A 15,062-nucleotide genomic window follows, 5' to 3' on the forward strand; every position below is an offset into this window, starting at 1 on the left:
ATATATACTAACTTTGTGTGCTTAACTGGTGAAGTTATTAGGCTTAAAAGGCTTTAGGACAATCATTGTATGTCATGGTAACTTTTTATGGTGCGTAAAAGTTGATGTGATACAAACTAATTTTACTTGATTTTACGTGGAAACTCCTTAAGAGTTTTGCGTGTCTTCATATATATCTTTTCGAATGATAGGCAGAAAAGCGATTACCCAGTCATACACGAGCCCATGTGTGGACACTGCAGTGATCCAGATTCGGGACTTGCAGTAAAATTCTACTTTGAAGTCTATGTTAAAAAAAAAAATTGAGTTATTGTAACATATTAGTGATCATAAATTCAAGACTTCTCTATCTTAGAGCAAGATGAAGAACGGGAAACAGAAGAAGAATACATACAAGTTAATCAGACACTATGGGTCGAAGTCAATTCGGGGTGACTTGGGGAAAGCCAAATACGCTTTGAGGATAGATAGGAGGCATCAATATTTCTGAGTTGTTGCCCACTTAAATTTTAAGGATTAATTGAACCTAACTCGTATCACAGAAACGATGAAAACCATCTTAAGTATATTACCTGCTTACAACCTGTCTCTATATGTCATAATACAGCTAAACACGGATCTATGTGACAGTCACGTAGTTAGTATGATTCCTGTTAGGATCTTTTCTAAAACATAGTTGTCCCTACCAAGACTGAAATTTGATCCCTTATACTTTAAATTTTTTAAGATTTTTTTTTAAGTTTTTGTACTTAGATAGTTTTATGATTTTTTAACTGGTTACTTAGAATTGATCATGTCGTTTATTTCTTAAAGGCAATGTATATAGATGTCTTGAAAGGTTCTTGGCATCTCAGGGGGAGATGAGCTGTAGAGGAGATGAGTTGAGATACAAGCGTAGAGAAGACCGAGACGATGATCCCAATGCACCGGAAGGTGCAGGTGGTGAGCTGCCAAGAACATCTCAAGCTCTTGGGGCTTCCACAGCTGAGGGGGAGTCTACCGAATACAGGGAAGTTAGTGGAAGATAAAGAGAGGGGATTGAGAGCAGATGGCAAGCCATGGATGGTGATGAAGTACAAGCCGATCCGATGCATCAAGGAGGTTCCAATGAAGAATATGCCTCAAGATGTGTTGAAGAATCTAAAATGGTGGTACGTTGATTGCCAGACTGCTGAAGCCGTGATGGAAGATGAGGATGAACAAGAAGTGCTGAGGGTTTACGACCCGATGCATCTTGTTAATCTATCGCAAGCTGATCTGAAGATGCTCAACGAAAAGAAGATCTTCTACATTCCTGCTTGGAAGGATCAAGCAAGGAAATATCAAAGGGTGGTGTCGGTATGTGTTAGAGAAGGAGCGCACGCGTAAAGATACAAGATTACAAGACTCAAGCTTTGAAGATCAAGATATGAAGCTACTGCCAAGGGGGAGTCTGTTGGTACATGTTTGTCAGTAGTTCATAGTCTAACGATTGTAATCGAGTCTGTAATGTAATTATGTTTTTGATTATGTTTATGTTTATGTAACGAGCGAAGTTGTCAACAAGTTCGCTCAGGCGAACTTGTTGAACAAGCGAAGTTGTTAACAAGTTCGCTCAGGCGAACTTGTTGACCAAGCGAAGTTATGGACAACTTCGCCTGAGGCGAAGTTGTCGTGTTTATATAAACTGTTCACCGTAACAGTTGAAAAAGTTCGCGAGGTTGGTTAGGGTTTCGTTTCAGTGAGAGTTACGTGTTTACAAGTCAGAGTCTGTAATTGTGACCTCGTGTCACGTGTTCGGGTTATCAATATAACGTGTTTCGGTTATTGCTCGTGTGTTTGTTTTATACGTATTCTACGCTCGTATCTACCTACGCAGGGATTCCGCACCTGCGCAGATAGCGACATCCCATGTACGATCCGTCCAGGAACCTACACAGACTGAGGCTGAAAGGGTTCGAATCAAATCCAGACAATATGTGTTGCAAGGAGAAACGCTTTATAAAAAGGGCTACCTTGCACCACTACTGAGATGTGTAGGCCCTGAACAAAGTCAATATCTGATCAAAGAGGTTCACGAGGAGATATGTGGAGCTCATTTTGGGCCAAGAACGGTGGTTGCAAAATTGATGAACCTCGGATACTTCTGGCCCACCATGCACCGAGATGCAACGGAACAACTCAAGAAATGTGAAGCTTGTCAAATTCATGCACCGGTTCCCAAAAGCCCTAAACATGATCTAGTCCCCATCTACTCGACTTGGCCCTTTCACAAGTGGGGAATGGATGTTGTTGGTCTATTCCCACCGGCCAAAGGAGGGGTAAAATTTTTGCTAGTAGCCGTCGACTACTTTACCAAGTGGCCTGAAGTCAAACCACTTGCAAAGATAATGGGAAAACAAGTCATCGACTTTGTGTGGGAAAGCATCATTTGTCGCTATGGGTTAACAGGAGTGTTGGTCACGGATAATGGGAAACAATTTGCTGAGAAGCCTTTTAGCACATGGTGCAAAGAATTCAGAATCACTCAAGTGTTCAGCTCAGTTGCATACCCACAATCCAACGGTCAAGTTGAAAGAACAAACAGAACCATCGTTGAAGGAATCAAAACAAGGCTGGGAAGGCACAACAACAATTGGCTTGAAGAACTCCCAAACGTTCTATGGGCAATAAGAACAACCGAAAAGACAAGCCACAAACGAACGCCTTACAGCCTAGCCGAAATCGGAGTTGTGACTCAAAGAACACTTTAATATCGGGTGGTGGCCGAAATACAACCGGGTTTTTCTCAACTTGTGGCTCAATAATTGGTGTTTTGATTTGTGACTTACCCGGAGCCTCCATCTCAATTTCTTCATCAACCACTTCCTCTTCTTCAACTCCAACCCTTTCTTTAACAACCTCGGGACCCAAAACCCTTCCGCTACGAGTCTGAGTAGAACCCGAAAACTGTCCTTGAGGCCTTTCATCAAGACGACGAGCAATATCACCAACGATTCTTTGAATATCGAGAATAGAAGATTGTTGATTTTTAAAGAGCATATCGTGTTCAGACAACTTTTGCTGTGTGATTTGATCTCTCTCCAAGATTTGCTTCATCATCTCCTCTAGACGTCCCATGCTCCCATTAGAATCCTACACATTATTTTGAAAATTAGTACCATTGTTATTATTATTGTACTGACCTTGTCCTTGATTGTAAGAATTTTGATAGCCGGGTGGTGCGCCTGACGGACGCCAGTTGGAGTTATTCTGATTCGGGTTCTTGTAGGTGTTCCAATTCTGATTGTTGTTGAAGTTGTTGTTTGGAAACCTATTCTGCCCACCAACATAATCGATCTGTTGATTCATCACCGGGAACTCCAAAGTGCTGTGTCCACCTCTACAAAACTCACACTTGTCCACCTTTGTCTTAAGTTCCTTCACCTCTCAGGTCAATAATTCCAAAGCAGAAGCCACAGTAATATCCGGATTAACCTGGTGTACACCACGAGAAGAAGAGGATGTACTGCTAACGGGAATGGTATTCCCGCGTCGTGGCCCTTTGGCGAGGTCCGATTGAGTGAAGCTCTCAAACATCTTGTTACATTCGGCGACATTCTTCCTAGCCAGTAGACTTCCTCCTGCGGGCGTGTCGAACCGAACTTGGGTTTCGTAGTTCAACCCATTGTAAAATTTCTCCACGAGAGCCTATGGTGTGAGACCATTCTGTGAGCATCGAGATAACAAGCTCTGAAAACGCTCCCAAGCATAACAATATTGCTCATCCGGCTCCATGTGAAACGAGTGAATCTGATCGCGAAGAACAGCCGCTTTAGCCGGTGGGAAGTATCTCTTGATAAAAGCAGAACGTAGTGCTTCCCAAGTGGTGAACGTGCCAGGTGGTTGCGTGTCAAGCCAAATAGCTGCTTTACCTGTAAGTGAAAAAGGAAAAAGATGTAAGAAAATTGCATCTTCAGTAGCACCTTGCAATTTAAAAGTTTTCAAAACCCGGTAAAGTCGGTTAATATGAGTTGGCGCATCCTCGTCATCGTTTCCATGAAACTGATTAGTTTGAACGATGTTGTTCATGACGTATGACAGAATCTGCCACGAGTTTGGGTTGTCGATCGCGGGGACAACGATGCATGACTGGTTTCCGGTTAAGCCATCGAAGGCTTGAGCAGCAATTGTCCTATCGTCGGCCATTTGAACGTTTGGTTGAATTCTCGAACTTTCTGGTGGTGAACTGTACGGTGACGATTTTGGTGTAGAAGTAGCTTCTGACGGTTGCTTTTCTGCTGACGAGCTAGCCTCGGTCTTCAACGAAGAAAATTCCAGGTTTTCCAACGGCGGTCCTTGCGAACGAAGACGTGGCATAAAACTGAAAAACGCAACAGACCAAATGGGTAGACTCTAATAAAAGACTAGAAAATAAAATAAAATAAACTAAAACTTAAAAATTAGACTCCTACGACTCAAACGAAAATAAAACAAATAGCACGTATGTAGCAAATAAGTCCAAAAAAAAAACTTGATGTGCTAAAAGTAGTTATATATTTATTAACTAAAAATAAGCTAATCTAGACACTAAGTAATAATTCTAGACTCTTAACTTAACTAAAACTACTAACTGGCAAGTGTACCGGTCGACTCTAGTACAGTTAAGTAAGTTCGGATATCGAACCCACGAGACTCTTTAAATTACGTAAATTAACTAATTAGACTCGACTAACTGATACGACTATTTAATTATTATTATTATTATTAAAGAGGGGGTTTACTTAAAAACTAAAATTAAACTAATTAAGAAAAATAAGTAAAATAAACAAGAGACAATTTTAATTGATTAAAATAAGATGATGATGAAAAACCACCTAGGCTAGAATCTCCAAAGTTTCAGTAATTAATTATTAGGAAAATGCTTGTTATGGAATTATGATCATAAAATAATCACTTAAAAGAAAACCCGAACAGGACCCTTCAAGAAGACACCTATGGATTTCTATTAAGTTCTTAAAATCACCAATTTTAATATTAGACTTCCTTACGGTTATCTAATTAATTATGAACGAGTACCTTTAAACGACAACCTACCTTACAGCGCGGAAATCAAAGGTAGCTTAATAAATTCATTCGACTCAATAGACAAAGTTGAAAAATCAAACCTAGACGGACTCCTTACGAAGAACTAAGTCTAGCAATCTTAATCAACAACGACCTATCAAATAATCTATCACCTTACAGCTTTTTAGATTAGCAGCGCACTTTTATTTATTTAATTAATAATATTGTTTCTATGATCTTATTATAAATCAATCACAAACTAGTCAAGAACACACAGTAAATGACCTAACAGAATCCTATTATATGACAGACAATCACCAAGGAAACTGTGAAACAATATAACTCATCAAATAAAACCAAGCACCCATATGCATCGAATAAATAATATTAAACTTTTTAGTAATTCATAAATCCATAACGAAAAGCAAACTCCAAATAAAATCAAACTTCAACAAAGGTTCATCACAAGCCTAGGCGGTCTAATAAAGTTAGCCTAGCATCTTAAAATCAAAGAAACAAAAATAATTAAGTTCAACAACCAAGTTCATAATTAACATAATAAATTCAAACCGAATATTGATGATGCTTGGTTGAGTAGGTGTTGAATCAAAACTATCTCCACTCGAACAACGGCTTTCTTTCTTTCTTCGAACCCTTGCAGCGGTGGGATCTCTTTTCACGTGACCTCCTTCTGACTTCAAATAACAATAATAATAATAATAATGATGTGAAGTATGCCGTGCCCCCTTAAGGATTCCTAAAAACTCAATATATATGGTGTCCCTCAATTATTGACATCCTTTCTTTATATAAGTTATTATATACCAACCAAACTTCGTTACTCGTAGCCGACATCCGATTTCCATAACAAACCCTCTAGAATGTTCTATGTAGGCCTTTTATAATTCCACCAAATATTGACGTTTCTTTACTGTCCAAAACAAACAATTTATTTAATTATTTTTAATGTAATAAAATTTAAAACAAAGGTGAGTATGCATCTTAATTATGAATAGTGGGCGTTAAAAGTTGTAGACACACAATAATAACAATATGTAAAAGTGTTTCAACTATTAATTTTTTATCTCGAAAGCCAAATAAAAATACTACATATTAACTCGTTGTCTTTTTTGAAACCCTGCGGTTTTAAATATAAACCATGAACGAGAATAATAAATAAAATCTAGCTTAAAATGTAGGAAATATTTATATAATAATATGTATATTTTAGACTACATCAAGTTTTCTAACCATTCATATTCTGGAAGAAGGTTAGCCCTCGGAGACGGACTTCGAGCAAGAGTGAAAGGTTTCCCTCGCATATTTGATTTGGTTCTCTTGGTGGGGATGAAGGTGTTATCAACTAATAGGAAGTATCAACTATTAATTATATCTTATATATTTGTGTTACATAAGTTTCCTCAGACAACTCAACCGCATGATGTCTAAAGAAAATTAACAATTTATATGTTTTCCTCATTATCATTTTGTAACCGTAATATTTCTTTGGCTTTCTAGTTATTTTAAAATTGAAAAATAAAATAAAATAATAATAATTCAAGTCGTTAAATGTTAAAATTGGGGGTCAAATGTTAAATGACTTAATGTAACAAGTCATTATTATTACAAGGACTAAACAAGTAACCTACTATAAGTAGAAGGTTTCGTTAACTTGCTGTGAAAGAAACTCAGGATATTAATAATAACAATAATAATAAAGTTCACATAACCACCAACAAGTCTGCAAAAATTAGGGCTTTTTTCTTCACTGCTTTCAAATCCAATTGAACTAACAAAGACGATGGATCGTGATGCTACTGCTGACGTCAACGCACCACACTCCATGGGAACAACAATCATCGGAGTGACGTACAACGGCGGTGTGATTTTAGGCGCCGATTCGCGTACCAGCACCGGTAATAATAATAATAATAATAATGAATTTGTTTAATTTGATTTGATAATTGATGATTGTTGGTGTTAGGGTTGTATGTGGCTAATAGGGCAAGTGATAAGATCACACAGCTGACTGATAATGTCTACATCTGTCGATCTGGATCGGTACGTGTTCCAGTGCTTGGAAGTATATATTTTTGTTGTTAGTGTGTGTTATGGTACAACTTTAATTGTTGAGCATTAAGTAAGTTGTAATAATGTTTAATAAGAAGCTTTTTTGTCATGGATTAGTTTAGGTAGCATTTGAAAAGAAAGTGTTAACCGTGAGACCGCGAAACAAAGGCACAATAGAGTTTAGCTTCTAGGGTTTATGGACGTGGGTAATGTCCTTATGAACATTTTCATTGAAATTAGTGCTTCTATGTAGTCATTGAAATTAGTTTAGTAGTACTTGTCATGTTATTGAGCTGCTTGTTAGTTTTATGGCTCGCTTATTTGTAGTTTCTTATATGTTTGCAACTTTGTGTGCTGTTAAATAGTTCTTTTTGCCAAAGGCTTGAGACATGAATATGTATCTGAATGTTTTATTGCCCCTACTTGTTTGCCAAGCTATTGTTGTGAATATGAGAAGTTATTAACTTTATGATGCACATCTTTTTGTGTTTCTTTCATAAGGAAGTATCTTACAGGCGAGAATCCACTTTACTTTCATTGTATTGTAGCACAATTTGTACACATTTTAACACCAAAGTTGTATAAATTTCATAGAGCCTGTATAATTTTAGGGGTTCAAAAATACAATGTGTATCGTGAAGTGTGTATATTGAAGGAAAGAGGGATATTGGTTCCTGTTGTGTAACGAGTAAAAGCTAGGTTTTTAATGGGGGCGTACATAAAGTTAACAGCTGTCATGTTTCTTGGTTTTTCAGGCTGCAGATTCTCAAATTGTATCAGATTATGTTAGATACTTTCTTCACCAGCACACGTAAGTATACTAGTTGCTGTTTCTTCTCTTTGTAGATTTCTTATAAATATGTTTTTTAAAATAAGTTGATGTTTAAGCAAGAAAGATTATGTTGATGTTTAAGTGCAAATTATACAAAGCAAATTATGTTGATGACTATTAATTTTTCTTTATGCTTCTGCTGTTTACGATGTGTGGAGTCCAATTCCGCTTTATTGGTGTTAGTTAAATTTATGCTATTTTATCTATACAATTCAACAGGATTCAGCTTGGTCAGCCCGCTACTGTGAAAGTTGCTGCAAACCTTGTTAGGCTTTTATCTTACAGCAACAAGGTTTGTATTCCTTTTATAAAGTTGTTAATTGATTAGTACTTTCTTGATATCTGAATTTGGCTTTTGAAATATAATATTTTGCTAAGATTTTCATATTCTTATGCGTTATAATTTTGCAGAATATGTTGCAAACCGGTATAATTGTTGGAGGATGGGATAAATATGAAGGTGGGAAAATTTATGGCATTCCTCTTGGTGGAACAATTCTTGAGCAGCCATTTGCAATTGGAGGTTTGTTTGCATTATCTTTTTGGAACAGTTTGCCTTTTTTAGACACCTTTGGGCAAATTCTAACAAAACTCTAACTAGCTAATACGAAACACTAAATAATAGCAAATAATAATGAAAGAATTAACTACTTTGCTGGACTTGATTTATAATTCATTAAGTCAGATGTGAAATAAAAAGAATGAAAGTTTAAAAAGTTTTGATTTTTTGATTAAGTAAAAAGTTTAATAAATTTAAGGGCTTATGAGTTTTTAGTAGGAATAAAATGTTGACTTTCGGTAGATAACTTAAATGATTTCAATAAATAAAATTTATTTGTTTTAAAATGGACCATAGCAACCCATAATCTTCTTGGTTGTGCAATCCAACATGAAATCGCCTAGAAGATGGCCAGCTAAGCTCCATTTTAAAACAGATAGCTAAATTTAGTTTATTGAAATTGTTTTTAGACATCTAAGCGAAAGTCAAGATTCATTTCTTTTTAACTATCCATAAACTCTTCAATTTATTTAATTTTTCTACTTAATTTGAACTGTTTATGTATGATATCATACATTGCAATTTTTTTGGGGTTATCGATATTAGTTATTTGGTGTGAATACCATAGTAGGCACGTTTGATCATTCAACCTCTTTTTATTTAGTATTTTTTAAAAGCTGCTAATATGACTAGTTAGAAGTGAAGTACAGCTTGAATTGATTTGTTTACTTATGGATAGGCGGAAGTTTTCATTTCTGATTTTTGTAACTGCGCATAAAGTTCAATTCCAGCCATTATGAGGTTAAAATTTGGGTTGAGCTCAATTATTAATGTTGTGCAGGATCTGGATCCAGTTATTTATACGGGTTCTTTGATCAGGCATGGAAGGAGGGCATGACCCAGGAAGAAGCTGAGGTAATTTTTGATATTATAATGTCACAAAAATACAAAATGCCTGGTTATATCACAATCCATAAAAACTTTTCTGGTTAAGTGATGTACTATTACAAGGCTAAATTATATCTGCATTTCGTCTTGGTGCAGCAACTGGTGGTTAAGGCTGTTTCCCTTGCCATAGCACGAGACGGTGCTAGTGGGGGTGTTGTTCGCACAGTCACCGTAAGTTTCCTTTCATACTTCGGTTATGATAAAATGGACCGATTCAGGTTATGAAAATAGGAATATTGGATTTTAATAATCCCAACTTTGCCCTATTGGCCGATGCTAAGCCCAACTTCAAAGTTAATTTTTGGCAATCCCAACTTTCAACTTATTTTCCAATAACAATCCCAAACTAACTAAACACTAACCCCGTTATTTTTTTGCTGACTTGGACTGCCTATTTGGCACAAATGCTGTGACTGCTTATGTGTCCCACACATACATACACTAAAACCATAGTCTCCTCCACCACCACCCACCTCCTCCTCCACCACCACCCATCATCTCCGATTTCTACCACCCTAATCACATCCGCCGCCGCAATGACATGTATCCCTCGACACCACCATTGTTCTGTATTCCCCACCATCACTTTGCGGCGGCAACCACTAACACCACCATTGCCTGAAACGCGGCCACCACAAATCAACAGCAACCTCACCACATCATCGAACTACCGCCGCTAATAAATTTTCATACAATAATTTTGACCGTCCGCTCCAATTTTAGATTCCACTATTTCTAATTAGAGCCGATTGAAACAAAATTGAACCAAATTTGATAGTGGGTGGCTTGATTATCACAAAATTATAGTCATCTGCATCTTTGTCTTCCCTTAAACTCATTAGGGCAATTTTGATTTTACTCCGGCGACGGGAAAGAAGAGAGTTGCAGCCAATGGAAGAAAAATAGGAGAGGGGTTTTTATGGGTGGAGGTGTGTACGGTTAAGGTGACGACATTGTGTGCTCAGGTCCACGATGGCCGGCAGTTGGTGTACTGGTAGCTGGAAAAGGTCGAGGAGAAGAAAAGATGGAGGGGGGTCAGGGAATAAAAGGAGGTGGTGATGGAGGCATGTGGGTGGTGGTGGTAGCAGATTGTGATTTTGGTATGTATAAATTATAATACATGTATATATGTATTTATGTATGTATGTATGTGACACATAAGCAGTCCATGTTAGCATTTGTGCCAAATAAGCGGTCCAAGTCAGCAAAAAACTAGCGGGGTTAGTGTTTAGTTAGTTTGGGATTGTTATTGGAAAATAAGTTGAAAGTTGGGATTGTGAGAAATTATTTTTGAAGTTGGGCTTAGCACCGGTCAATAGAGTAAAGTTGGGATTATTAAAATCCAATATTCCATGAAAATATGTTTTTTTTATTGTTTTGTAGATAAACTCAGAGGGGGTTACAAGGAAGTTCTACCCAGGTGATCAGCTTCCTTTGTGGCATGAAGAGGTGGAGGCACACAACTCACTGTTGGATATCCTCAATGCTTCAAATCCCGAGCCAATGAGCACCTAGGTTTTATGTTTGCCTGGATATGGAACTAGATCTCACTCTCGCCTAGTAGTTCACTTGTATTCTGCATAAAACAAAAGTTGATGTTGCTTTTTATTATATGTATTCTGCATAAAACAAATGGGATCTCATCTTTTTATGTTATCTGCGAGGATTATTGATCGTTCCACCTTTGCGTTTGATTAGTTAATCACTATTTAAATTCGAATGCTTTTGGATTTTTATTTTGTTAGACCATCTCTATGGTGAGGGGCTTCGAAGCCCCTCCACTGTGGCACGTTAGCGCCCCGCTATGGTTTAATGCCCCCATCCGCGCCCATATATATATATAAATGCATATGTATGTATGTGTGTGTGAGAGGGGGACCCACAATCACCATGCATCTCGCCCATCAGTTGGACGTCCCTTGGGTCTGCACCCCACCACCAAGGACGCCCCTTGGTAGTGTTCCGCGCCCTAGGGCGCCGGCCACATCACCTGACCACGCCCCCATAGCGGGTGGTCTTAGCATGTTAGTAGTACATACGATTTGAGGTGAACCAACATCAACTCTCGTCTCTCGTGCTCATCTCATTGCCAGCCGAGCTGATTCAGCTTGTAAAGTTCAACTTAAGCTGAAAAACCAAGCTCGAGCCAAATTGTTTTTTTCAAGTAGATCTTTTAAGTTTTTATCAGACTGTCTCAAGTAACAAGTTTAACGGTGTAAAATTATGGGTTTTAAAAAGGTATCAAACTACCAATGTTTAATAACAGTATAACACACATTAAAACGATTTAGTGGGAATATATGCTTATGCTTTATTTTATTTATCTGTAATTTGTATAGCTATGGAATGTTTTTTTTTCTTTCTTTTTTTCAGTTTTGAAATTCTAACTTTCATTTTCCCAAGTTCTAAATTGTAAAAATCTGTACTCTTTTAACTGTATTTTTAGTAATGTGAAATTAAATAACTTATTGTAAAAGCGTTTTGATATGATAATAAATGTAAAAAAAATACCAGCCCCCGGCTAAAAAAATTTAAATGATTCTTAGGGACGGCCTTAACTAAGAATTGGTTTTTATTATTCATACAATAGTGTTTCTTTTTTTTATTTAATTATAACTTTATTTATTTTTCGTGTACAGAAACATATATATTTTACATCATTTTTTCTATGTTACATTACCTTTCTTAGTGATTATACAAACATCACTGTTATACCATTCACTATTCAGACACTACTGTCGTCTTAGAGCATTCTCATCCCGTCCTCTATCTCCATTTGATATAATTATACTAAAAATCACCATATTTATCTCTCATGTTTAATTAAATAATAATTTTTATACCTTTATTATTACATTTTTCTCTCTCCTCTACTCACAACCAAATCAGCAAATACTAAAAAATAAAATTTAGACAAACAAAGTTTCTCAAAATTTAAAAAAAATCACTATTTTTCTCTCTCCATCCAGACCACAATTAGTTGTATCCATTATAATATATTATATGTGACATTGCTCAGTTTGTGATAAACTTACCAATAAACACAACTACTTTTATTTTTTATTAGAACCACGTACTTTTCTAATCCATTACCCAACCCGGTGGCGACCCACGCCCACTAATTTTGTACATATTTGATCATCTCTTATCAAAAGTAATAAACAAACGCCTCTTAGCAAAAAAACAAAACAAAACAAAACAAAAGCTGAAATGTTAAAAACCAAAAAGAAAACACAAAACAAGGTGTTCATGTATTCATACAATAAAAACTTGCACCATAGCCAAGATGTGTATGTTCTTACATTAGTTTGGAATCAGAAAATGATAACAAAAGACTGCCCCTATCAATGTACATGGGTTTCTAAGTTTATTCAGTGATCCACGAGCGGTTTTTCAAAAAACAAAAAACATAATTCCACGAAACCATCAAGAAAATAAAACGGCAAAATCAGCACTACACAGGATCACATATTTGTCTTTCCCAATCTAAATGCACACCTTCCAAATGAGTAATCTTCAGGCTACGTCAACATCCACAACAAAATTTAACAAATATTGAGTCATATGTAACTAAAAACAAGAAATGAGAGCTTATCTATGTTACAATATCATGCTGCATAATGGGTAACTTTTGTGCAAGTTAAAATGGGTCGGTCGATTTTGGGTTAATCAAAAACACTTTTTGTCATAATGTCTTTTACATTTTATTAATAATTAGTGTGTTAAGTTAAATACAATCCAAGATTATATAAATTTTCCAAGCAATTTAGGAGGCTGTATGTGCCCAACACAACCCAATCAACTTTGACCCAAACAGGCCGGGCCGGGTCAAGTTTGGGTTCAATAGAAATACTTTTTGTCATAATGCCTTTACATTATGTTACTAATTAGTTCGTTAAATACGATCAAGATAATATAACACTATAGCAATATTTATGTAAATTTACAAGAAATTTAGGAGGTTGTATGTGCTCGGCCCGACCCAACCCAGCCAGACTCTAACCCGAACCCGTTACTTTGAAAAGACAATGCAATTGGATAAATACAATTTAAGAAAATGACACTTCATCCGGTCTTTAAAAAAGAACATTATATACGTCTTGATATGAGATTCTGATATATAGGGCCGGCCTGGGACAAAATTTCAAGTTTTTATTGCAAATTGTAAGCAGATATTATTTACACATTAACTGATGTGTGTTACCTAATTATCATAGAAGCGAGAGGGACGTCTTCGCGAACTGTTGCATAAAACAAGAACAAGAATGACCATCAAATCATGTATAGCAAAAACATACCGATTTCTGTAGCATAAACACGATTACGAAAACATAAACATCAAAAAACACAAAAAGAAATCATGCTGACCTGCGATGACCCGTTCTACCCCTGGGCATCCTACTCCTAGTCACAAAGTCATCTTCTGCCATATCAGCTCTGTATTCTGCAAACTCTGTAGACCCAACAGAACCTTCATCAGAATTAGAAGTATCATAACTCATTCGACGGCTCCCTCGCCTCGATTCACTAACTCTCGGGCGTCTTCTGTTTTTAGAACATCTGAACTTATCAAACACTTGATATAATATACAAGAAGTCCACCAGTTTCCATTAGCACCAGGAAAATCTTCATATTCATCTCCAGAACCGTTGTCACCATATTCTATAACATAATCTCCCAAAACCACGCCATGTGGCACTTCTGAATGTATGGTACTCAAAACATCAATAATCTCAGAAGATTGCTGAAAGTTTTCCCAATCAAGTTGTCTTGCAGGATCAATCTTTGATGGGCATGCATGAGGGTGTTCCACCTCAGCATGTTCCCGAAGGTCCATAAAGTTCCCAGTAAACGTGCATTTTTCAATTTCACAACAACGTTCTTTCTTGTTTAGTATAACTCGGGCATCATTTATAACAACCCAGCCAGTAACATCACCTCTACAAAGAGGGCATAATGGTTTGCTGGTGGAATCATTTATCACGGTTGACTCATCAGAAGTCAAAAGCGAGTCTGACTCGGGTGACATTTTGTTGGCAACTTGGAAACGATCCAAACAATTTGAATGTAGATGATTGGTGCCACACACAAAAGGTCGACATCCTTTATTGTAAGAAGAACATTGAAGAAGAACACAGTTATGTGGGAAGGATAAACATATGGGACATGTGATATCTTCCCATTTGACATCAAGGTGAAAGTTTCCCATAACAAGTGTCAAGTTGGACCTTTGTGTAAATCTTCTAGAAAAATGTGTGTATCAACATCAATAATCTGAATGCATGTGATGTCTAAAAGCTCTTTCTTGAGTAAAATAGGTTGTATTATTATTGAATAAAAGACCAGAACCAAATCACTAATAAACAATTATACCTGAAAAGAAGATTAAAAAAATAAGCAAAATTAGACCAAGGGCTGTAAACAAACCAAACGTTCGACGAACTGTTCAGCGGGAAGTTCGTTTATGTCCGTTCGTTTAATAAATGAACGGAAATGAACAAGGAATTTCATTCTATTAACTAAATGAATGAACACGAACAAAGGGCATGTTCGTTCAATCGTGTTTGTGAACGTTCGATAATATGTTCATTAATATTTGTTGGTTTATGTTTTGTTCATTAAAGGTTTTAATACTTTCTAATGACATCTAATCTTATCATATAAATTTAATCAAATTTATTAACTAT

General features: G+C 36.6%; 2 protein-coding genes across 3 annotated transcripts; one reads left to right on the plus strand and one right to left on the minus strand.

The window, feature by feature from the left end:
* Positions 1 to 6,728: 6,728 nt before the first annotated feature.
* On the plus strand, positions 6,729 to 10,942 carry LOC143635186 (proteasome subunit beta type-6). The gene is made up of 8 exons (XM_077103072.1): positions 6,729 to 6,941; positions 7,010 to 7,086; positions 7,851 to 7,906; positions 8,147 to 8,219; positions 8,339 to 8,450; positions 9,268 to 9,341; positions 9,471 to 9,545; positions 10,758 to 10,942. The coding sequence occupies exons 1-8, from the start codon at positions 6,827 to 6,829 to the stop codon at positions 10,887 to 10,889; spliced, it is 714 nt and encodes a 237-aa protein (XP_076959187.1). The 5' UTR covers positions 6,729 to 6,826; the 3' UTR covers positions 10,890 to 10,942.
* A 1,654-nt stretch (positions 10,943 to 12,596) lies between these two features.
* Positions 12,597 to 14,764, minus strand: LOC143635227 (uncharacterized). 2 transcript variants are annotated; one of them, XM_077103103.1, is made up of 3 exons: positions 13,743 to 14,764; positions 13,576 to 13,615; positions 12,597 to 12,896 (listed from the first exon to the last, which is right to left on the minus strand). In XM_077103103.1, exons 1-2 carry the CDS (start codon positions 14,582 to 14,584, stop codon positions 13,579 to 13,581), a joined length of 879 nt encoding a protein of 292 aa, XP_076959218.1. In that variant the 5' UTR covers positions 14,585 to 14,764; the 3' UTR covers positions 12,597 to 12,896; positions 13,576 to 13,578. The 2 variants fall into 2 exon arrangements, with proteins under 2 accessions (XP_076959218.1, XP_076959217.1); XM_077103102.1 differs by having other exon boundaries at positions 12,600 to 12,895; positions 13,579 to 13,615; positions 13,743 to 14,763.
* Between the last annotated feature and the right edge of the window lie 298 nt (positions 14,765 to 15,062).

This window comes from Bidens hawaiensis, unplaced genomic scaffold (genome assembly GCF_021521415.1).
Source record: "Bidens hawaiensis isolate Kalapana, Puna unplaced genomic scaffold, B.hawaiensis_p1.1 tig00007413_1, whole genome shotgun sequence".
Lineage (NCBI taxonomy): Eukaryota > Viridiplantae > Streptophyta > Magnoliopsida > Asterales > Asteraceae > Bidens > Bidens hawaiensis.